At 54.3% G+C, this 23869-nt stretch overlaps 3 protein-coding genes across 7 annotated transcripts in view; 2 read left to right on the forward strand and 1 right to left on the reverse strand.

Annotated features, from left to right (window-relative positions):
* On the forward strand, positions 1 to 11119 carry MICAL1 (microtubule associated monooxygenase, calponin and LIM domain containing 1). Of its 2 annotated transcripts, XM_045573154.1 has the most exons (26): positions 1 to 94; positions 1566 to 1877; positions 1961 to 2168; positions 2448 to 2552; positions 2881 to 2985; positions 3090 to 3245; positions 3820 to 3920; positions 4859 to 5116; positions 5313 to 5428; positions 5605 to 5731; positions 5878 to 5959; positions 6463 to 6610; positions 7053 to 7243; positions 7430 to 7518; positions 7618 to 7659; positions 7890 to 7973; positions 8079 to 8235; positions 8541 to 8617; positions 8878 to 9154; positions 9284 to 9378; positions 9633 to 9746; positions 9862 to 9955; positions 10086 to 10185; positions 10286 to 10359; positions 10705 to 10760; positions 10980 to 11119. In XM_045573154.1, exons 2-26 carry the CDS (start codon positions 1620 to 1622, stop codon positions 11058 to 11060), a joined length of 3195 nt encoding a protein of 1064 aa, XP_045429110.1. In that variant the 5' UTR covers positions 1 to 94; positions 1566 to 1619; the 3' UTR covers positions 11061 to 11119. The 2 variants fall into 2 exon arrangements, with proteins under 2 accessions (XP_045429110.1, XP_036270437.1); XM_036414544.1 differs by lacking the exon at positions 10980 to 11119 and having other exon boundaries at positions 47 to 93; positions 10705 to 10978.
* SMPD2 (sphingomyelin phosphodiesterase 2) lies at positions 11119 to 14002 on the reverse strand. Of its 2 annotated transcripts, XM_036414583.2 has the most exons (10): positions 13869 to 14002; positions 13567 to 13663; positions 13395 to 13471; positions 12945 to 13038; positions 12733 to 12822; positions 12405 to 12487; positions 12144 to 12276; positions 11948 to 12052; positions 11620 to 11773; positions 11119 to 11522 (listed from the first exon to the last, which is right to left on the reverse strand). In XM_036414583.2, the coding sequence occupies exons 1-10, from the start codon at positions 13916 to 13918 to the stop codon at positions 11134 to 11136; spliced, it is 1272 nt and encodes a 423-aa protein (XP_036270476.1). In that variant the 5' UTR covers positions 13919 to 14002; the 3' UTR covers positions 11119 to 11133. The 2 variants fall into 2 exon arrangements, with proteins under 2 accessions (XP_036270476.1, XP_036270477.1); XM_036414584.2 differs by lacking the exon at positions 11948 to 12052.
* PPIL6 (peptidylprolyl isomerase like 6) overlaps positions 13917 to 23869 on the forward strand; it is a 23005-nt gene continuing 13052 nt past the window's right edge. For 2 of the 3 annotated variants that reach the window (XM_036414598.2, XM_045573155.1), the window contains exons 1-3: positions 13917 to 14654; positions 17954 to 18049; positions 20779 to 20967. In XM_036414598.2, the coding sequence (XP_036270491.2) occupies positions 13917 to 14654; positions 17954 to 18049; positions 20779 to 20967 (1023 nt within the window). The remainder of the gene's footprint in view (positions 14655 to 17953; positions 18050 to 20778; positions 20968 to 23869) is intronic. The other variant, XM_036414600.2, reaches the window with a different exon arrangement.

A 23869-nucleotide genomic window follows, 5' to 3' on the forward strand; every position in this document is an offset into this window, starting at 1 on the left:
TGCGCCTCCCGCTGCGCCCTCCTCGGCCTCCTCCACCGCCCCCGCCCCCGCCCTCCCACCAGGAAGCGGCCCCACCCGGCCCCGGAGCCGCGGGGTAAGTCGTCCAGCTCCGCCGGCGGGGCACCCCCTGCCCGCGGTGGGTGGGGTGCGAGGTGGGGTGGCTCTGGGTAAGGGAACCTGGGGCGCCCGGACACCCCTCCGGCCGCCCCGCCCCGGCCCTCTGCAGACTTTCCCGTCCAGAGTGAGGGTTTCCCCCCGCACCCTCCCACCTCCCGCACCCTCACCCCGCACCCCAACTTCCCGGCCCCCCACCCCGGCTTCCAGACTTCCCCAGCCGCGCCCGTGCTCAGTCCTGGCGCTGCCAGGCTCGCCGCCGCTCTGGCTCCGGTGCCTCCCGCTCCTTGGCCGTCCGGACCGCGTGGGCCCGGCCCCCGGGACTGAGTCTCCTTCCCCGCCCGGCCCGGCCCGGCCCGGCCCGCTGGTCTCCCTCCGGCCGGGACCCGCGGAGCGGCGGGCGGCTGAGAGGGTTTGGGTCCCCGGGAACTGCGGTCCCCGAGGCCACGCACCGCTCCTACCCCCTAGCCCTCAGCCCCCCACGCCCTCCGGGAGAGAGCCCCGCACCCCTCACTGCGCGTGGGGCCGAGCTGGGGAGCGGACAAAGGGCGGCTTGTTTTGGGACATTCCTGGGAGAGCAAGCCTGAGCCCACAGGGGATGGGGCTGGGCTGGGATGGGGGTGGGGGCAGCTGGGATGGGGATGGGACGGGTCTGGGATGGGATGGGGGGACGCTGGGAGGGGGGACCAGGTGGCTGTGGCCCCCTGGCCGCCCCGGAGGCCCGCTGTGGGAGACAGGGCTCACAGGGGAAGTGCTCTGACCGCAGTGAGTCAGAAATTGTCCCAGCGCTCCCTCACCCCGTCAGCTGCGACATGCAACATCCTCCCCGCCATTCGCTGTGCGGTGAGGCGCTTTGGGGGGTGGGAAGTGGAGCCTTCACCGTTACAGACCGGCCCTCCCCTCCCTCAGGAGGAAGTCCCCGGTGCTAAGGAGGAAAACTTTGCTCCTGGTGGAAGACACACCCACACCCACGTAGCACAGAGGCCATCGAGGCCATCGGGGTCACCGGGCACAGGGAGGCTGGGTTAAGAGGGAGAGTGGTGTGCCCAGCAGCTGGGGTGGCAGGCCTGTGGTCTGGCCCTGTCTGCACCACAGGGAGGGCTCTCCTGGCTCCCACAACCTGTCCACGTCTGAGGAATGACCCCCACCCTCCCCTTTCTGCCCTGTGGGCCCCAGAGGTGGAGCAGGGATCTCCCTGGTCAGGAACACTGAGCTGGTGGCTCCTTCGCCTGTCGTGTGCGGTCTGTGCACAGGACCGCTGGGTTTTCATTTCCAAATTTGGCCGGTTTCACACGGAAGGGACTGCAGCTGTCTACAGAGCAGATTGGGAGTGGGCTGGGAGAGAGAAGCAGAGCCAATCAGGGGAGGACCCGGCCTGCTCTCCTCTCCTCCCCTTCCCTTTCCCTTCCTCCTTTTTCCAGCCTCCCCTTCTTCTCTCCCCTCCTCTCCAGCATCCTCGTGCTTCTGACCAGCTCCTCCCTTCCCCGAGGGATCCAGGGCCCTCCATGGCCTCTCCCACGTCCACCAACCCAGCACACGCCCACTTTGAGAGTTTCCTGCAGGCCCAGCTGTGTCAGGACGTGCTGAGCAGCTTCCAGGGGCTATGCCAGGCCCTGGAGCTGGAGCCCGGAGGGGGGCTGCCCCAGTACCACAAGATCAAGGCTCAGCTCAACTACTGGAGCGCCAAGTCGCTGTGGGCCAAGCTGGACAAGCGCGCGAGCCAGGCTGTCTACCAGCAGGGCCAGGCCTGCACCCGCACCAAGGTGAGCGCGTGGTGCCCGGGATGGGGCTCGGAGAGCGGGGGACGGGGCGCCAGGCCCACGCACGCCGTCTTGTGTGCTCGCAGTGCCTGGTGGTGGGCGCCGGCCCCTGTGGTCTGCGGGCCGCCGTGGAGCTGGCGCTGCTGGGCGCCCGTGTGGTCCTGGTGGAGAAGCGCACCAAGTTCTCCCGCCACAACGTGCTCCATCTCTGGCCCTTCACCATCCATGACCTCCGGGCGCTCGGCGCCAAGAAGTTCTACGGGCGTTTCTGCACGGGCACCCTGGACCACATCAGTGAGTACCGCCTGGCCGCCTGCGCGGGCGGTGAGCCTGCGTGAGAGGCAGCCCTAACTGCCGCGGGGGGGGTGGGGGGGGCTGCTGGGCCGGCCAAGAGGCAGAGTGGACACGATTCAGTCCACCCGGGTGGCCTTCGGGACTCAGTGCCTTTATCTGCAAAGCGGGCGGTCGGATGGAGGGACCGCTCAGACGTCCAGCTCTGACCAGGCGCAGGCTGCTGCTTGGGGAAGGCTGTGTGGTCCTGGGTCCCCGATCCTCATGTCCTGTCCCTTCCAGGCATCCGGCAGCTTCAGCTGCTCCTATTGAAGGTGGCATTGCTGCTGGGAGTGGAAATTCACTGGGGCGTCACTTTCACTGGCCTCCAGCCCCCTCCCAAAAAGGGTAAGTACCTCTCTGCTCCTGAGCCCCGCCTTCCGCCGAGGACATCCTGGCTCGTGGAGGAGAAAGAGGGCCGGGGAGTCCGCCGAGTCTCCCTTTCTAATAGCGGGGCCTTGTGCCAACCACTTGAGCCGCATTTTGAGCATCTGTGAAATGGGAGTAATATCCCCTACTTCCCACAGGTACAATTTGACAATGTGTCATTGCTTTCTAAACCAGAAAGCCCTGTAACACATTTATTTAATTAATTGCGTCACTGGCTTGTCCTGGGAATACGGGGGTCCCTTCAGACTCCCACACCTTCGTGCCTCTCACACCCTTGGTCCCTCAGGGAGTGGCTGGCGTGCCCAGCTCCAGCCCAATGCCCCTGCCCAACTGGCCAACTACGAGTTTGATGTCCTCATCTCTGCGGCCGGAGGTAAATTCGTTCCTGAAGGTGAGTGAGCCCTTTCCTGGAAGTCGTCAGCTTCTCGTGGGCCTTTCGAGGAGGCTGTTATCCCGCTCATCGGCCCGCCGCTGATTGCCCGCCCCCACCTCTAGGCTTCACGGTACGAGAAATGCGGGGCAAACTGGCTATTGGCGTCACGGTCAACTTCGTGAACAGGCGCACCGTGGAGGAGACGCAGGTGCCCGAGATCAGCGGTGTGGCCAGAATCTACAACCAGAGCTTCTTCCAGAGCCTGCTCAAAGCCACAGGTCAGGGCCCCTCTCTCCTCCTGCCTGCCTGTGGGCTGGCTCCCGCTTCTCCTGCCGCCCGCCCAGACTTGTCCTCAGTCCCAAGGAATCTTGGCAACAAAGAACCGGTGCCCCTGGGAGAGTCAGGAGGCACAGCCCCACTTGGCTATCCAGCACGACAGGTCTTGGAGATCTCTCACAAAATGCATGGGATTTTGCTTTGCGCCGTCTCCTATATGCTCTAATATAGGAGCGATATAAATTCAAAATGGGATTGACACTTCCAGAAGATGCCCTGTGTGTATGGTGGTGTTGCCCTGCCACACCGCTGGGGGCACGCACACCCCAGTTCAGGGAGCCAGGCAGTCCTCCAGAAGCGTGTGGCCAGGTGGTGCAGGTCTCCCAGCTGCTGCCCCACCCAAGTTCCTCTTTGCTCCATGCCCTCAGGCCTCCCGGGCCTGGGACAGATGGTCCATCAGAACTCAGGGCACCCACTGTAGTCAAAGAGCTCAGGCCTGGCTCCAGTGTTGGGAGAGGCAACGTATAGAAGGAGCAGACACATATCCTGCGCCCCCCCCCCCCCCCCCCGCCCCAGGCATTGATCTTGAAAACATCGTGTACTACAAGGACGACACTCACTACTTTGTGATGACAGCCAAGAAGCAGTGCCTGCTCCGTCTGGGGGTGCTCCGCCAGGTGAGGCTGGGCCCAGGTAGGAAGGTACTGGGTGTGGCCCTGGGGAGATGGAGGCCAGGCCGGGACATAGTCTGCCCTGCCCTCCACCCCTGGTGTGGAGAGAGCCTGCCCTGTCTCTGCCCTGACCGTTCCTCCCCCTTCACGAGCTCCTCTCCCCTGGGATCGCTGGTACTCTGAACCACACTCTGGGCTAAACACCTGACACCAGCCACAGGCCTGCAGAAGTAAGTGCCATGAGGGCAGGGTTCTGCCTCTCTCTCTCTTTTTTTTTAATATATATTTTATTGATTTTTTTACAGAGAGGAAGGGAGAGGGATAGAGAGTTAGAAACATTGATGAGAGAGAAACATCAATCAGCTGCCACCTCCACACTCCCTACTGGGGATTGCCCTCAACCAAGGTACATGCTCTTGACTGGAATCGAACCTGGGACCCTTCAGTCCACAGGCCGATGCTCTATCCACTGAGCCAAACCAGTTAGGGAGTGCCTGTCTCTCTCTCTCTCTCTCTCTCTCTCTCTCTCTCTCTCTCTCTCTCTCTCTCTTTTTTTTTTTTGCTAGTTATTCCCAGTACCTAGAATGGTGCCTGGGTGCCTGAGAGCTTTACAGCATTGCATTTTCTCACCTAATTCTCATGAGGATCTGGAGGAGTTAGGTGTATTATTTCTAAATGATGGGAGGACCGAGGCGCTCAGAAATTCAGTGACTTGTCCGAAGTCAGTGTATGACAGCAGCATGGATCTGGGCTCGGGAGCAGGGTGAGTGCTGAGGAAGGGGCTTGGGCCTGGCAGGCAGGACCCTCCAATTCCAGGCCCAGCTCAGCGTCCAGCTGCTGAGCAGCCTGGGGAAGCCCCCTCTGGGGCCGGAGCACGTACACCTTCTGCACTCAGGGGACAGGGCTGCCCCGTTGACATCGGTTCTCATCTGCTGGCCTTGCAGGACTGGCCGGAGACCGAGCGGCTGCTGAGCAATGACAACGTGGTGCCTGAGGCTCTGCAGTGCTTCGCCCAGGCCGCTGCCGAGTTCGCCACCCAGGGCAAGCTCGGGAAGCTGGAGTTTGCCCGAGACGCCCGGGGGAGGCCTGACGTCTCTGCTTTTGACTTCACAAGCATGATGCGGGCAGATAGCTCCGCTCGTGTGCAGGAGAAGCATGGTGCCCGCCTGCTGCTGGGGCTGGTGGGGGACTGCCTGGTGGAGGTGAGGGGTCAGAGGTCCCTGGGGGTGCGGGAGGGGTGGTTTAATGGTGTTTAGAGAAACAGGCTCCTTTAAAGGGGCACAGGGGTTCCATGGTTGAGTAGGAGGGGGGAACCCCCTCTGCGATGACCTTGGGAGCATCTGGGCTTGGACGCTCCTGTGGGACTCTGAGCTGCTTCCTATTCTTCTGACCCTGCAGCCCTTCTGGCCCCTGGGCACTGGAGTGGCCCGGGGCTTCCTGGCAGCCTTTGATGCCGCCTGGATGGTGAAGCGGTGGGCAGAGGGCGCTGAGCCCCTAGCCGTGTTGGCAGAGCGGTGAGGCCTGGGTTAGGGGGTGGGGCAGGAAAGGGCAAGATGGGGGGGGGGTGCATTGGTGGAGGGAAGGGGTTGCTTGGTGAATAGATGGGGGCCTGGACAAAAGAGCGGGGTGCTTGCTGATGGAGCCACTCTGATTCATGTCCCTGCCCCCCACCTTTTCCCCTCTGCCCCAGTGAGAGCCTGTACCAGCTCCTGTCCCAGACATCCCCGGAAAACATGCACCGCAACTTGGCCCAGTATGGGCTAGACCCCGCTACGCGCTATCCCAACCTGAACCTCCGGGCTGTCTCCACCAATCAGGTCAGCATCCCTGGCACCCTCACCACACTTCCCGGGTGGGCCCCTCCACCAGGCAGGCCTTTCCTCCAGACCTGCACAGGCCTCCCCTCGAGTTAGCCCTACCCCGGAGGGTCAGCCTGCCTGGAGACCTGACACGGCCGCCTTAGGTGCGAGACCTGTATGACGTGATGACCAAGGAGCCCGTGCGGAGGAAGAGGGACAGCACTGACTCGGGAAAGCCTGACCGTGGTAAGCAGGCCTTCCTCCAGGCACGTCCGAAATCTCCCAGCCAGCGAGGCTCAAGCACCAGCTTACAGGACAGCTGCCGCTTGGGGCCAGAGCAGGCACTGGGGCATTACTGATGGTGGGCACGTTCGGGGCATCTGGAGAGCGGAGGGGGGCAGAGGAGCTCTCAGCGGCAGCTGTTGGCCGGTCCCTGACCCCTCCCAGCCTTGCAGACTCCAAGCCCAGCTCCTTTGTGAGCCTCTGGGCCTCAGTTCATAGCCTGCTGCTGTCCATGTGGCTAGCAGTGATGTCCCCTTATTCATTCCCTCACTTTATTCCAGAAAAGGGTGTTGTTGTTTTGTTTTGTTTTGATGGGAAAATTGGGGTGAAGGAGGTACTGCTGATGGTGTTAGGTTGGTCCCCTCATAGGAGTGGAGCCTTGCCTCCATCTTCCTACCAACTACACCCTAGCAACAGGCTCTCTGCGAGCCAAGGGGCCTGGGGCACAGCACACCCTCCTCTCCCAGGGTCAGCGGGCACACAGGAGGAACTGCTACGCTGGTGCCAGGAGCAGACGGCTGGCTACCCTGGCGTCCATGTCACCAACCTTTCTTCCTCCTGGGCTGATGGGCTGGCTCTGTGTGCCCTGGTGAACCGCCTGCGGCCTGGCCTCCTGTGAGTCGCCCAGAGGTCCCTGGCAGACCACGCCTCTCCTTCACACCCTGCCCCTCCCTCTACGTCAGGCGGTTTGGGATGTGAGGAGATCACTGTGTGGGAGTTGGCACACCAAGCTGAGTCCCAGCACCACCACTTGCCCAAGCCAGTTCCCCTCCCTCGGGATAGTATTCCTGCCTGAATCTGCCTGCCCTGCTGCCTGAGAAATTGTAAGAATCACATGCATCCAACAGGGGCAGCTCTGAGAGTGATAGAGATCCCCAAGCCAGAGGTTGTCCTTGGATCGTGGTGGTGGTGGCGTCATAGTACAGACAAGAATAACTCTTCCATCTTCTGCCTTTGCACTCCCCCAGCCCTAACCACTGTCCCTACACCCAACATCTCCCCCTCTGATGGGGTCAGGTTCTGTTCTCCCATTGGCTTCTCTCCCTGATACCCACAGGGAACCCTCAGAGCTGCAGGGAGTTGGGGCTCTGGAAGCGACGGGCTGGGCGCTGAAGATGGCAGAACATGAACTGGGCATCACACCCGTGTTGTCCGCTCACGCAGTGGTGGCCGGAAGTGACCCACTGGGCCTCATCGCCTACCTCAGCCACTTCTACAGTGCCTTCAAAAGCACAAGCCACAACCCAGGTGAACTGGAGGGTGGGAGGAGGGCTGTGTGTGTGTGTGAGAGAGAGAGAGAGACAGAGAGAGACAGAGGAGAGGATGCCGTCTGAGGGACAGCCTGGAGAGGTGTCCCTTTGGGCTGGAGTGTGGTTGGTCTATTCTAGGGCACAGTACGGCCCCTTCTTCCCTTATACCCGACCCTTCCTGCAGGCCCTGCCAGCCAAGGCGCCCTGGGGACCTCCAGTGCTGTGCTGTTCCTTGGCAAACTGCAGAGGACCCTGCAGCGGACCCGGGCCCAGGTGGTCTGGGCTGTGGTTCCTAGTGGGGGTCATGGGGTGATGGAGGAAGGGGAGGACTGGTGGTGCAGAGCCCCATGCTGAGTGTAGGACTTGTTACAGGAAAACGGAGAGGATGTGGGTGGCAAGAAGCCACGCCTGGAGGTAAATACCTGCAAGGGCCGGACAGTCCCGTCCCGTGTTCCCATCCTTTTCCCGGGACACTTCCTCATGTTCTGTGCCCCCCATGTATGGTTCCCCCCACCACCCTTCTGTGGTCTCTCTTCCTAGTCTCACTTCCCTTCCCTTCCAGCCCTTCCTATTCATCTGCACACCCCACTCGCGGCTGATCCTACCTCTACCTCTCCCTCCCGGCTGAACACTTCCCTCCTTAGGTAGAGGCTGAGACCTCCAGTACTGAGGAGCCACCTGTCCCAGAGGCCGGCGTACCCCTGACACCCCCATCACACAGCCAGGAGGTGAGAATGGGGGCCTGCCTGCAGGCGGGGGCTGGAGGTCAGGGAGGGTGTTTCAGGGATCGGGGAGACTTTCCAGCTGACCCTGTGGCTTGGGGATGGGTGCAGGCCGGTGGTGAGGATCTGTGTGCGCTTTGTGGGGAACGCCTCTATATCCTGGAACGCCTGTGTGCCAACGGCCGCTTCTACCACCGGAGCTGCTTCTGCTGCCATGTCTGTGAGGCCACGTTGTGGCCAGGTAGCTACGGACAGCACCCAGGAGATGGTGAGTGGGCCCAGGAGGCCCCGAGAGGACTGAGGCATGGCCCTGCCCGGAGGCAAGGGGTTGGAAGGCGGAGGGGAATTGGAGTGCTGGGCCTGAAGTGGAAACAGGCTCAAGATGGCCCTTGCTTCCCCTGAGCTCATATCTGTGTCCTCCAAAGCCCTACACATGGGGTTCTAAGGAACCAGGCGGCTAACAAGTTCACCTGCAAATCAAGTCTTATCACCCCACCTTCCCTGATAAATGGGAGTCTCTAGGCATTGTGCTGCCTCCGTCTGATGTCTCTTCCCCCTTTCCACCCTCCCCAGGACATTTCTACTGCCTCCAGCACCTGCCCCAGCCAGGCCACACAGAGGAGGGCAACGACAGAGGCCCCAAGAGTCAGGTAAAGGCTGTGTGTGCTGGGGACGGGAACGTGGGACAGCGTCTCGCCACGCCCAGAGGACTTGGCCGGGGGTGACTGAATGTCCTCCACTAGAATGTAGGTTTGTGTTGTTCCACTCACTGCTGCAGCCCAAGTGTTGCGAACACTGGCTGACACTGCCCCGTAAATGAGAGAATTCCAGGGCCCACGTTTGTCTAAAGGGGTCGCCTCCACCCTGCACTGGACAGGTCACTGACCGGACCACACGGTGGCTTTTCTAGGACCTCCCTGCTCCAGGTGAGGACAACATGCCAACCGGCCCTTCCACTCCCGCGGCCGCCCAGGAGGGGGCCAGTCCTGTCCCAGGCCCCAATCAGCCCGCCCGTCGGCTGATCCGCCTCTCCAGCCCAGAGCGGGAGAGGCTGTCCTCCCTTAAACTGACCCCGGACCCGGAAACGGAGGCTCCACCCAAGCCCCCCCGCAGCTGCTCTGCCTTGGCCCGCCAGGCCCTGGAGGGCAGCTTCCTGGGATGGGGAGTGCCAATCCAGAACCCTCAAGGTAACTGCTCCTCCAGGGGTGCTGAGCCAGGGTGGGGATGGGCAGGTGGTGCTGGGATCCCTGGAGAGGAATGCTGGGGAATGGAAAGGGAGATGGGGGACCACAGGTCATGTCTACTTCTCTGCTCAGTTCTTATGGACATGGAGGAGGAAGAGAACCCCTCCTCCAGTGAAGAGGAACAAGAGGAAGAGGAAGACGTGGCTTTGGACTTAGACATGGAACAGGTGAGTGGAAGAAACCTGGCCACCTATTCTGCTCACACCAACCCCCCACCCCCCTCCACCACAGGAGAAACCCACAGCTTGTTCATGCCTCTGAACCCTGTTCTTGGAAGGTCTTCACCCCCAGTCTGACTCTTTCATAGCCCTAAGCTCCCATCTTTTCTACCAGAACTCACCCCACTTCTAGCCCAATCTCCCCCAACCCCTGTCTACCAAGAGGCGGGGCCCTGCCCCTGACTGGTCTGACCCTGCCATAGGCTCTGCTGACCTTCGCCAAGAACTCAGGCACATTGGACAAGTACCCCACTTGGCGGCGGACCCTGCTGCGCCGTGCCAAGGAGGAGGAGATGAAGAGATTCTGCAAGGCCCAGGTGGGACCGCGGGCTCCGGTCCTGATGGGCTGAGGTGTGAGGCTGGGGCCAGAGCTTCTCCAGGGCCCCATTCTTGAACAATCCAGACTTCTGGGTCTCGTCTTGTCTCCCCCAGGGCATCCAGCGGCGCCTAAATGAGATTGAGGTCGCTCTGAGGGAGCTGGAGGCTGAGGGGATGAAGGTGGAGCTGGCCTTGAGGGACCAGAGCAGTGAGTGAAGCCAGGGAAGAAGCTGGGATATCCCTTTGCCTCTGGCACTGTGTAGAGCCCCCAGCGATCCCCCCAACCACTCTGGCCCTGGCAGGCCTCCGGATCACCCATTCCCCTTCTTTCTCATCAGGTTCCCCTGAAGAGCAAAAGGCACTTTGGATAAAACAGCTGCTGCATCTTGTTGAGAAGAAGAACAGCCTAGTGGCTGAGGAGGCTGAGCTCATGATCAAGTAAGGGACATGGGAGGTGGCGGTGGCTTATGAGCCAGGCCCCGGCTAAATCCTTGGGCACCATGGACAGCTGTGCCCCTTCTGTCCCTGCCCTCCACAGGGTACAGGAGCTGAGCCTGGAGGAGAAACAGTTGCAGCTGGACCAGGAGCTTCGAAGCTACATGAACCGGGAAGGTATGCAGGCTGTGGGGATGGAGCCTTGTGACCTCAGATACTGACCTAGCAACATGGTCCTCTAGCCAGAGCGCCTCCAAGGCCACTTGAGGAAGCCAGACGAAGGGGCAGCAAGCCCTTACTCTGCCTTCAGTCCAATCAGAGCTGCACATTTGGGCTTTTGTGTAGGATTTCCTTTGAACATGGCGCCGCTGTGAAACAGTGCAAAAGACCACTGGTGCTGACAAACCTGATTTTACTGATTAGGCAACAAAGGCCAGGTTGTAGACATCACAGAGGCCAGGATGAGGCTGTGCTTCTCTCACACCCCTGCCCAGTTCTCTAAGCTTCGTCTTCTCCCTCCAGAAAGCCTAAAGACAGCTGCAGATCGGCAGGCTGAGGAGTGTATCCTGAAGAAGCTGGTGAGTGTGGTGAACCAGCGAGATGCCCTCATCCGCTTCCAGGAGGAGTGCCGGCTCAGCGAGCTGGCATCGGGGCCAGAGGCCCAGGGCTAGAGGAGGCTGGGCTACCTGCCTTCCTCCCTGAAAGACCATCCCGCCCAAGGACAGTGCCACCCTGCTCATCCGGGCTGCCCGGGAGAGCCTCACTGTTCACAATAAAAACATTTCTGCCACCCACAGGACGTAGGCTGCCTGCAGATGGGAGGGGGAACGTGTAGGGAGAGCAGATGTGTAGGAAGGAACCTGAAGTTTACACTGTGACAGTGATTGTGACCATTGACTCAAATCACTGCCTCTACAAGAAAAAAAGGCAGAGCCATCAAAGTGCCAAGCTTTATTGGTCCTCAGCCCTGCTCCCCTCCTGATGACCCAGGATCAAGGCTGGCTGAGACTCTGGACCCGGGTCCTGGGCCTCCCTTGCTCTTCCCAGCACATGCTGGAGCTCAGCCCGGGCCTTACATAAGCCCTTGGCCTCCTGCATGTGGAAGGTGTAGATGGCACCTGCGCCCAGCAGCAGTCCTACACTGGGGGTCCACAGCAGTATGGCAACTTCCGTGACCCCTCCTCCAGCTGCCAGGGTGCACAGCACTGCCAAGAGAAGCAGCCCCAGGCCAATCACGTAGCCAGCAAAGGTGGCCCACCAATGAGCTTGAGCCACAGCCTGATCCAGCTCTGTCAAAGCCTCCCTCAGCACCACGACCAATGGTGAATTCTCTGCCGTTCCTAGAACAGGGCAGGGGATGGGACGGAAGAGACGGTCAGAGGGGAAGGGCTGCCCTGTTGCGGGGAGGGACCACAGGAAAGGGTGGGGGTGGCTCACCGTGAGTAGAGCTCGGGCTGTGCTGGGGCGGGCTGTGTCTCACACACAGCGTAGCCATCAGGGCCTCATGATCAGAGAGCGGGGAGCCACTGTGCGGGTCAAGGCCTGTAGTAGTTTTGAGAGTCTTACAGGAGATGCAGAACCCGGAAACTGCCTGGGAACAGTAAGGGCCAGAGAGAAAACATTGTTTTCCCAGAGAACCAGCTCCTGGCGATCCCATTCTCAGGTCACCAGTGAACTAAGACTAGACTAAGTGGACAAAGGATCCACACAGGCTGGCGAGAGAAGAGACACGGTGGGTGAAGACACCTTGAGGGAGAGGCCTGACCTTATAGAGCACATAGTCGATGCGGATGCCACAGGAAAATGGGTGCAGTTCCTTCCGGTTGACATAGCAGTTCTCAGGGACCATGGTACAACCTTCTTCAGAGCCCTAGGTGAACAGTGGGCTTGTGCCAGGATGCAGGGGAAGTGGGAAAGCAGCGGGGCATCCAGGTGGGGAAATAATCAGGCAAGTCCCTCACCTTGAAGTCCCGGGTCTCCAGATAGGCATCCTGCAGCCCCGTCCACTCCTTCAGGAGGCGGCAGCCCAGGTCCTTCGGGTGCAAGTTGAGGTCCCCACACAACAGGACCACGTCAGCCTTCTTGGATGTATGGCTAAGGAAACCAGGTGAGTGAGGCCAAGAATTCGTCCCTAGCCAGCTTCTGCCCCATGAGTGAGGCCTTGGCCACCCCTCAGCCCCTGACCCCATCCCACTTCCCTTGTCAAGCCCAGGCTCACACACTGGATGAAATGGGCCAGTTCCCAAGCTTGGACCACACGATGTGCTAGGTAGATGTCCTTCTGTCGATTGTACTCTGCGTGGAGCTGAGCAAGATAGATGAGATTACAGCAGATCCGACTGAGTGTCCCAAGGGAAGGTCTAAATTAAGCTTGTGCCTGTCACTTGGCGTGGTGCTTGGTAAAAAAACGGGCGAACCTTGCCCGCTGACTGTAGGAGAGCCTGCCCTCACCCCTCGACCCCAGGCGGTCCAGCTAGAGGAGTCCCATCTCTCTCCCCCAGGACCAGGCTACCTGTCCCGGCCCTAAGCACGCCAGCCCGCTTCACTCACATGGGTCACGTAGGCGTTGAGCACCAGTCCGCTCAGATGGAGTACCAGCAGCCCCACAGCCTTCCCACAGAACCAGTCACCGTGGTGGATCTGCAGGCAGGACGGGGCAGGAACTCAGGGCGCTGCTGCCCTCTTGCTGCCCTTCCCTGATGCCTCCTTTACCACGAGGGTGAGGGGTCGGGAAGAGGTCAGAGGTCAGAGGTCAGGCCTACCATGTAAGGGTAGCCATTGAGAGTGTAGACATGCTGGGTGAATTCCTGGATTGGGTGTTTGGAGAAGACACAGAGGCCGCTGCCAATGATGCCACTGAAAGACAAGTCCTCATTAACAGCCAGAAAAGCAGGAAGAGAAGAACCAGTCCTCTTCCCTTCTCTTGTCTCAGCACTTATCAGCTCCTTCAGTCTGTCCCCGGCTGGGACAGCCCCAGAACTCGGCTCAAAGCACCCGCCTCTGCGGGGATGAACGATAAGGTGACCCGATTGATGATAAGGCTGAGAGGAGCTGAAGAGCTAGGATCTTCCTGGTTCCACCCTCTCCTGCTTCCACACCCAGGCAGACGGTGCTGGTGAAGAGGAAGGCGGGTGCGGGCAGGGCAGGGTCGGGCTGGCAGGGCCCAGAGCCTCCAGTCTGAGAACCGGCTTGCAGGCAGGCAGGCTTCTCACCTCCTGAAGTAGTGTGCGGATGGGTAGGTGGGCAACAGCTTCTGCTTCAGGTACTGGAAGTCCTGCTCGCTCCACACCTGGGGGGAGGGGTGGGTGGAGAGGAAGGCAGTCTGCCTGGCTCTTGAAAGCCTGCAGCCGCCACTCCTCCCGGCCGGGCTTCCCCTCTGCCCACCTCCTGCAGCAGAGCTAGGTCGAAGCTCTCCATGTTCAGAAAGTCCCCCAGGCGCTTCATGCGGTCTCCTCGGCGCTTGCTCAGGTAGGGAATGCCCCTGAGGACAGGAGGGGCGGGGAGGTGGCTGCGGGGGGTGCTCGGCCCCCCGACACTACTAGCTGGGGCCAGGTGTGGGTTTTGGAGGTGCGTGTTCTACACCCCCCCCACCCCCCCGCGGGATGGTAGGACAGGGGAGAGCCGTGGCCCGGATGTGAGCAGCATGGCCTTTTTCTGTGGCCCCAGGTCCCACCGAAAGCACTCACCAGCAGTTGAGGTTGAAAACCCTCAGTCTCAGGGAGAAGTTGGGCTTCATGGCGGGACGCTCTAAGGTCAAAGGACCGACGGCTTCCTCCTCGATCGGCGCTGTCGGGACGGGCGGGCGGGCGGGCGGGCGGGCTGGCGGCAGGCCCTCCTCCGGGGGCGGCGCGCACAGGTGGTCGGCCCCGCCCCCGCGCTCCCTGGAAGGCGGGGGCCCCGCCGCGCGGTGGCTCCTCAGCCCCTGCTGCCCAGGGCCCCCTCGCGACCCGAGACAGACGCCCGCGTTGCCGGGGCAACCGGGCTGCTGCCCCGAGCTGGCTACCCCCCCTCACCCCCCCGCGCCGGAAAGGCGATCTGCGGCGAAAGCCGGGAGCGAGGCCCGCGCGCGGGGGGGACACCCGGATGGGCGGCGAGCCGAGCTGAGGCACGAGGGGCGCGGGGCTGCCGGCTCCCCCTCCCCGAAGCTGGCCTCGGCCTCGGCGGCCCGCGCGCCCTCGCCCGCCTCTTACCCGGCTGCCCACCAGCAACAGGCAAGCCAGCCGGGCCGCAGCCGCCGCCGCCGCCGCCCTGGGCCCGCCCCTGACCCCGCCCCTTCCTCCCTCCCCGCGGACGTGGGGGCGGGGCCGCGCGGTTGCCCTGGCGACACGCAGTGTTTGTGCTCCGAGCCCGGAGCGAGGGCCGCGATGGCGCGCCGGTGCGGCTCGCCGCCGCCGCCCGAGCCGCTGCTGCAGGTGAAGGTGGTGGGGGTCTTCAAGAGCGCCGCCTTCCAGATGGCGAAGAGCACCGCGGAGGTAACGGCGGCGAAGCAGCCGCGAATGCGGGCGGCCCTTCCCGCGTCCTCGCCCCGCCCCCGTGGAGGCCGACGCGGGTGGCGGGGGGGTGCGGGGGAGGTGGATGTTCCGGGAGGTGATGCCCCGGCTGAGCCGGGCCGGTCCGGGCGCTGGGGGCGCGGGCGGGTTCCGGGGGCGGGCATTCCACTTCGAGAAGGCGTGCCTTTTAAAAAGGGCCTTCCGAGCGAGGGAAGCCTTCAGAACCTCGCTGGGAATAAAGGTAATTCCTCCCCTCTGCATAGCCACACGTTATTCCGCATTGGTTTTTAACTGGAATGACAGATTTTTAAAAATTCACGAAAAAATATTTAGGAAAAAGCTACCATATAATTAGCTGACTTTTTTTTTTTTTTTCAAACTCCCACTCCCCAGTAAATTTTGAGAGCCATTTGGGAAGTTTATTATTTTTATTATTATTATTATTATTATTATTATTATTATTTAAAGTTTCTATAGCAGTCACTACATTCCAATCGAAGTAGGTGCTTAAGGGGATTTCTTTTTTTTTTTTTAATATATTTTATTGATTTTTTACAGAGAGGAAGGGAGAGGGATAGAAAGTCAGAAACATCGACGAGAGAGAAACATTGATCAGCCGCCTCTTGCACACCCCCTACCGGGGATGTGCCCGCAACCAAGGTACATGCCCTTGACCGGAATCGAACCGGGACCCTTCAGTCCGCAGACCGACGCTCTACCACTGAGCCAAACCGGTTTCGGCCTTAAGGGGATTTCTTAATAAATGACCCACCGTCAGGTGCTTTGGAGAATACAGATAATTGTTGGTAAACACACAGAGTGATCTAGATGGAAAAACACTTTAGTTGGAATGATGTGGCCAGGTCAGTGATGTTGCAACACGCCCATAACCCCAGTGCTGGGGGAATGTAGAAATGTAGGATTCAGCATGTCTTTGGGGTTTGCTCCACAACTGTTGCTTTAAAATTATGCCAACCTTCTCTCCTTCCCACTAGACTCTGGGACAATACATTATTCATGTTTATATCTTCCCAAGTACTCAGCTGGATACTTGACACAAAATGTTCCCAAACAGAAAAAATCTTAAATTCCTATCTTGCCTATTCCAAGTCCACAGAGTTAAAGAAAAGTTTGTAATTACATCATGTCAGGAAGTAGTAACTAATTTGTGAAATAGGTAAAGTTTACATCAAAATGAAGGGAATAAGTGATCAGAAGGCTGTGGAAATATTATATGGATCATCAAACCAAGTAGCGATTGTGTTAGTTGGGCTGATGGGATCAACCTAATTTTATGGCCTAAATTGTAATTCATGTGTTTGAGGGATTTTATCCCTTTGTTTTTCTCAGCTCCTTTTATGAAAGCAAGTGTTTTCTGTGCTTGCTCCACACTGTAGATAAGGTGTTGGCAGTGTTTTTGTGTAAAGTCCAGATATTAGATTATTAGGCCTTCGGGCCCAGAGATTCTCAGTGGCTACTACTCTGTCCTTGTGGTTAAAAGCACCCACAGTATGTAAATGAGGAATGGTTTTGCAATAAAACTATTGTGCACACTATAATTTGACTTGCATGTAATGTCATATGACATGAAATATTATTCTTCTTTTGATTTTTTGATTTGGCCTGCTGTAGGGCCCATACTAAGTCAAGAAAAAAATGCCTTTCGCTGTTGTAGAGCACTCACTAAGAAAACAATGCCGTTATTATGTTAGTAATGATAATTTCCCTTTCGTAAGCTTTTGCTTACTGTAGCTCTATTTGAATATAAAGACATCAATGTAAATTCAGCTAGTTCTATCTTAATAAAGGATCTGTGAAAATAAGTTTAATGTGATAATTTGTGAGCAATCCCAGATGCCTAAGTAACTGATCAATACTCAGATTTGTAAAGAGTATTACTCTTTATCCACTAGCCAGTTTCGCTCGGTGGATAGAGCGTCAGCCTGCGGACTGAAGGGTTCCAGGTTTGATTCCGGTCAAAGGCATATGCTAGGGTTGTGGGCTTGATCCCCAATAGGGGGCGTGCAGGAGGCAGCTGATCAATGATTCTCTATTTATTGATTTCAGAGAGGGATCTTTCTATCCCTCTCTGAAATCAATAAAGAAATATATATTTTTAAAAAAGAGTAAGTATTACATATATACTAATTTGGACGGAGTCCATTTTAGAACAAACACTAAATTATGAATAAAGTGTGGTTAAGTGTGCTTAACCACATAATTTGAAAACTATCAAGCTTATTAGTTACTCCAGGTGGTCCCTCAGTTTGAGACAGCCATCCTGCACAATTGCCTCAGGCTCAGCAGACACTGGATGGGAGAAAAAGGCACACATCATCTGTTGGCTGGGGACAGTAGTCTAGGAAGGAAATGGCCAGATTGCTGTTGCCCTCTTCTGCCATCCCTAGCCCCAAGGCAAGATGCACTCACACTCTGCCCGTCTACCCCTGATGAAACGAGCCAGGTCAGTGTCCCGTTAGACCACGGTGGGAGAGGCCAGCTGTCACCTCTCCCTATTGGCCCATCTATTCCTCAGACCCACGCAGAAAGGGGAGGCCCAGTGGTTATTGTCTCAATTGTCTTCTCTTGCTTTAGGAGGAGGGAAAGGATGACATATTAGGAACTAAAACTTTTTATTTTTGACAGGGATTAACTAGTAAGAATTTTCTCTGAATCAAACAGACAAAATGTTCAAAACTATTGATAAAACATGCTCAATATCTAAACCAAACATATTTAGTATTTCTTTCTTCCCCAAGAGGTATAACCACAACAATATCCTTTTGGTCATTCTCCATATATCAGTGAATTAAAGCAATAATTAAATAAATAAGCATCTATTTATTTTAGTTAAAAGTATCCATAGATGCGCTGAGGGTTAGTAAGGGTTTAATTTAGGAAAACTGGTCCTAAAAGAACGCGGCATATCACAAAACTGTTGGCACAATCTTGTTTATTTGTTCGTTTGTTTACTCAGTTGCTGTGTGTAAATAAATGATCTACTCTATGCCAGATGTTGAGGCCAGTGGAAATATAGGAAAACTAAGGCATAGTCTTTGTCCTCAAAGAAACAAATAAGACGGAGCACCAGTATGGACTGGGGAGGGGCTTAATGGAAGTAAACACAGGGTTCTGGATGGCTGGCAAGGGGCATCTAACCAGGCTGCAGCTTGGATATGCATGGTATAAAATTTCTTGGAGACATCATAAAAATTGGGGGAAATTATTACTACTTTAAAAAAGAACTTACTCTAAACTAATTGTTCTATTTTGAAACCTAGTGTCTGAAGACTAATTTTCCATCCAAATTTGATGATCCTATAATGGTTCCTCTTCAAGAATTTGCATGGGATCAATATCTACAGAGGAAAAAAAGGGTAAAGGATATTTGGGGTGGGGGAAATGAGCAGAGTTTTGCCTGAAGTATTTTTATGCATTGTTTTGGAAAAACTGAATTAGTAATTTCAGTGCAGCTAAATTTTATTTCTCTAAATCATGCACTTTTCCCAAGTTATTTCATTCATTTTACCAGGCTGATTTTAAGAAAAAGTAAAATATTTACAGAATTTTCTTTAGGAAGGCATGTGATAAAGGTAAGTTTTAAACTCTCAATGCTGCTATTTACCCCTCTTTCCCTGCACATCACTCACTCACACTTCCTCTGACATCCTGAAGCTCAGGTGGTCTGGCCTGGCACTCTTCACTCTGGAAGTTTTTGGATCACAGATATAATGGGGGCTTGTGTTGCCTAGGGGAGCTCTGATGACAGGCACCACGTTCCCACAGGGCCACCTTGTTCTAACTGAAGTGTCCTTCTCTGCATCCCGTCCCCAGCAGTACCCTTGGTGCATCCCAGGGCTAGCAGAGGGCAGATAGGTTTCTCTTGGGTGCCAAGAGAGGATGTGATGCCTGGAGGATGCCCGGAGGATTGATGTGGATTCTAAGGTGGCATCCTAGCTCAGCAATGTCTCATTTTGAGCGGTGGTGGGGGCTGGAATGGTGGTGTATACGTCTTGCTTGACACCCTGGCCCAGTCCCGTAGACTCCCAGTCCTGGTTTCCCTGCCCCACCCCATCTGGCCAGGGGCTGATGAAATCCCATTCTCCTGACCAGACCAGTTTCGATTGTTCTGTGCTCAATTGCACAAGGAAGTTCTGTGACCCTGTGATTATCATGCAGACAGAGTGGCTTTACCGGAGACTACTTCACTCTCCAGTCACCGGAATGGTACAAAACTGAGTCAAGAGTACCACTCGTTCAGTCTCATGCCATTTTCATAGCCATAATACCTTTTTATTGGCATTCAAATAGAATCATAGCAAACACTTACAAACGGTGCTTATTGTATGCCAGACGCTATTCTAATAGCTTCTCCAATATATGGAGAAGCTATTAGAATAGCGTCTGGCATACAATAAGCAACTCTAATCCTGACAATAACCAGAGTGGCCAATGCCCCTGGTTTACCTGGCACGGAGGAGTTTCCTGGGACACAGAAATTTTAATGCCAAAGATGGGCCAGTACTGGGCAAACCAGGACCATTGGGCACCCTAACATAAACCAATGTTTTTCTTAATTTTTATCATCAGACTTACTATACTGTGTACCAACCAGCATCACACTCTGCACCTCCAGGAGCCACGATCTTAGGTTTTACTTGCACCTGCTCCTCTGATATTTCCCACTCTACTCTTTAAAGAGTATTTACTTGCCCTTGTCAGCCTGGGTTGTTGACCTTGAAATGTTTTGTGTTCTCTTACTCCTGCTTTTCTGATGGGGCCTGAATGAGGCTTTTAGATAATCATTGCTGCTTCTTTCCTATTCTTTATTCCTTATTCTTCCTTCTCTAACCCTTTTCTCCTGGATAATTATCATTTTAACCTCTTTCTTTTCAGGCCAGTGTTTTGTCCTTCACTGTAAGCGTTGTGTCACATGTCAGATGTAGTGCTCCTTAGCACATTTGATTAGGTCCAGGCTGGCCTTGGTCTTCAGCAGAATGTGTTGCACATCTGAGGGATGGCTTCAGGGCTTTTGAAATGCCTTTCTCTCCTCTCTGCTATTTACCCCTCTTTCCCTGCACATCACTCACTCACATCTCCTGGGATGTTCTCAGAAATGCATGTTCTCAGGCCCCACCCCAGAATCAGAAACTCAGGTGGGGCCTTGGGAAGTTGTAATTTTGATTGCCCGCTAAAATTAGAGAACAGCTGTCCCAAATTAGCCATGGTTTTGACATGTGACACAATACTAGGAATAAAAAATCAGAATCCTCGGAGGTGGAGGGGGACACCCTGGGATTTAGGAGGTTGACTGGCAGTGTGGTGTGGATGAAAATGCACTTCATTTTGAAGGACTTAGTACTTGAAAGTGCTGATGCAGGTGAGTCCTCTTCCTCAATGCCCCTCGAGTACCCAGAAGTCCCTATTGGCCTTCACCCTGACCCCACCTCCATGAATAAAGCATTCTTTCTGAAAACCGTGTCTCCCTCAGAACTCCTGACCTCATTTATGCACACTCCCATGTATGCCAACAGTAAGATGTGCTTCAGAAATGACACCATAGCCCTGGCCGGCGTGGTTCAAAGGTTGGAGCATCGGCCGAAGGGTCTCGGATTCCATTCCAGGTTAATGGTTCCTAAGGGGGTTGCAGGCTTGCACCTGGGTTGTGGGTTCCCTCCCCACTCCCATTGTGGCGTATGTGGTCGATGTTGCCCCCTCCTCCCTTTCACTCTCAGAAAAGCAATGGAAAAAATATCCTCAGGTGAGAATTAACCAAAAATAAAAAGAAGAAATGACACCACAGATTGCCTTTTGTTTCAAGTTATTGAAACAAGTTTGCTACATACATATTTTTTATTACCAGGTCACCATCTGTTTTCTTTGATTATATCATTTTAAAGATTATTTTTAGGTTATTCTTTGCTTTAAGTGATGTCAGAGTCTTAATGTTCTTGAATTCTTGCTGACAGCAAAATTCTGAGAGATGGCAAAAAATATATATTTTAAAGATTTAGACCTAGAGCTGAATTCAAGATGTGGCTTGTGGATTTAGCACTGCTTATTGTTGTTTTCTTTCTTTGTTACATTTTTTTTTTTTCCTTTACAGGAACTTAGGAATGAAGTCTGGGAATATTCTTCCAATGTCATGTGTTTCATTAATGATCAGCTGCTGGGTGATGTATTTGAACTTCAAAAATGGGCCCACAAGGTGTGGAATATGATTGACTTTAAGCCCCCTGCACTTTATGAGGCACTTACGGTGGACTTTTCTACTAAATTATTAAGCGACACCAAGGCAAGTTACACTGATTTTTAAATAAAAATAGTGGAATCTTTGATTATTTATTTTGACTCAGCATTAATTACTGATATCCTAATGAAGGGAATATGAAAGACTAGGAGACCAGGTTTGCAAAGGATTATAATGTGGCAGGGGTTTGGCAGGCAGGAGTATTTCCAAACATTTCCACTCCCTTAGAGGTTTATAGACATTATCATTTGTGCTAAAATATAAAGACTCTCTTGCTGAAACCGGTTTGGCTCAATGGATAGAGCGTTGGCCTGCGGACTGAAAGGTCCTAGGTTCAGTTCCGGTCAAAGGGCATGTACCTTGGTTGCGGACACATCCCCAGTGGGGGGTGTGCAGGAGGCAGCTGATCGATGTTTCTCTCTCATCAATGTTTCTAACTATCTTCTTCTCTGCAAAAAAAGCAATAAAATATATTTAAAAAATAAAAATAAAAAAATTTATAAAGACTCTCCCTCAAAGAAGGTCAAACCTATCACTCACCTTTAGTGTGGAATATTTTAATTAGTACCAATACCCACGTGACATATACTGCACCAGGAGAATGGAAAGTTTTGGAAGAAAGGTGACATTTTAAAGCATGACACACGGTGAGAGCAGGATGTAATGTCACTGGGGTGTCTGTGGCAGAGGACAGTCATGAAGTCTGAGGTCGAGAGAGTGAGGGACAGACATCATGATTGGATGGCAATAGAGATAAAAGTACTTTGTAGTTTTGCTCACAAAGTTTGTAGCAACAACTATACCACATGCTGAAGATGACTTCATGCTCCTGGTGGCCTGGGCCTACAGAGAGATCCAGTGCCTTTCTGAGCTGTGCAGAGACAAACACCAGTATCTTGCATCCCTGTTTAACCACTGCATGGAATGGAATCTGAAACACAGTAGCTGCTCCATGAATATTTGGTTGAATAAACAATGCACTTGGAAAATGCTAGAAACTCGGGTGCACGGCGGCACTTAATGTTGATAGCAGTTAAATCCCAAAGGGATAGGAGTTTAGAAGTACATGGTGTGCTCTGGGAATAACTGGGACAACAAAGAGACTAGAATTACTGGGGAAATGAGGCTGAGAGAATGAGAGTATCAGTCATGATTCTTCATGTCATCAATACTAAGCTACTCTGATTAATTTAGATTAAGGGAAAAGGGCATGTATTTAAGGGATATTGGTAACCTCACAAGTGGCGGGTAAGTTGGAGAACCTGCTTTGGAAAGCAGATAAGGACCAAAGGAAGCCTGGCGCACCCTTCTCCACATCAGGAATATGCAGCCAAGATCTGCCATGGTGCCTGCTGGTCTGGGTTCAATCTCCCTGCATCCCCGGGATATCCCTGCATCCTGGCTCTCACAGGTTGGGAAGAGGGAGAATATGGCCCCTTCAAGGTCTGTAGAGGGTGGCTGGGCCCTGTGGGGAATTCCCCAAATAGGAAAGCTGTTCAGCTGTTAAATAGGAAGAAGAAAAAACAAAAACAAAAAACACCCAACGGATCCACTAAAGAAAGGTTGAACTTCCCATCCATTCTGAATCAAGAGGGAACTTTTCATAAAGAGTTATGACACAGTCCTTCGCTTTTCCGGAAAATTTTTTAGGGCTGTGCAAAAACAGGCTGGTGTGAGGGAGGGAAGCCTGGTGACAGGACAGCCTTCTGGAAAGCTGCTATAGCAGCAGGGGCTAGAGGTAAAGACAGTTTCCATTAACTGGTGGTCATGAGGGGAGGGGACCTACGTTCCAGAGGAAATCCTTAGGGTCCCCCCACCCCTGCCAAATGGTAGATTTTTCTTGCTGAGTAAAATCCAGGGACTTGTTTACCTTTGGGTTGGATTGATATGCTACATAATTATATTTGTGTGTTTGGTCTGCTCTCAACAACCCCAGAAAAATAAGATATTATTGCACAGGGAATCATGATTTTCAGTAAATCCTTTTCCCCCCCTCCTAAGCCTGTGAAGTTGACTCTTATTCTATTTTTAAAATGTTTTATTTTTAAACCTCTTATTCTAAAGTAATAATGCTTTTATAATCAAGAAATTGTAGTACAGAAGCTGAGAGGCACAGCTTCTGACCTCATATAATAAAGAGCTAATATGTTAATTAGGCCAAAAAGTAGAATGATCGTCTGGACGAAGCCTGTGCTGCGAGGAACAAGGCAGCCGCGGCCTTACATGACTTTTGTGAATCGGGCCTCTGGTTAATTATAATTAGTATGGATGCCGGAATACACATTATTTCAATCTTTCAATTAAAAATATTATTTATAAGGCCGGTGTGGCTCAGCAGTTGAGCTTTGATCTATGAACCAGGAGGTATTGGGCATGTGCCCACTTGCAGGCTCGATCCCCAATGGGGGACATGCAGGAAGTGGTCGATCAGTGATTCTCACATCATTGATGTTTGTCTTTCTCTCCCTTTCTTAAATCAGTAATAATAATAAAGGTTAGAGTGACATAAAATTAATGATAGTGATACATTTAAAATTGATTTCATTTGTTTCCCAGATTCTTAAGAAATAAGGTGTCTAATATCCAAAATGTATTCCATTCAGTGTGCTCTGCTCCCTAGATGAATGCCACTGTGACTAGTGCTTTCATTTTGGATGCCTTTTGGTAGGAGTACACATCTCACAAACATTAGTTGTCTCTACTGGAAAGGATGGCAATAGTAAACGATCTGGGGGTCTCTGGGAACTTGAGGACATGATTGCACAGCATCAAAAGCACAGCACCCCTCGCCCAGTCCTTGGAATCACATCTCCTATGGATTTAGGAGCCTTATTTTCCCTATCAGAAAGGCTGGCCTGGCTTTGTTAGCTAATCTGAGCTGCCTCTGAAAATCCAGAACACATGGTAACCTAATCCAGGCGCTCACAATGGCTTTTTCCCCAAAATT

This window comes from Pipistrellus kuhlii, unplaced genomic scaffold (genome assembly GCF_014108245.1).
Source record: "Pipistrellus kuhlii isolate mPipKuh1 unplaced genomic scaffold, mPipKuh1.p scaffold_m20_p_5, whole genome shotgun sequence".
Classification (NCBI taxonomy): domain Eukaryota; kingdom Metazoa; phylum Chordata; class Mammalia; order Chiroptera; family Vespertilionidae; genus Pipistrellus; species Pipistrellus kuhlii.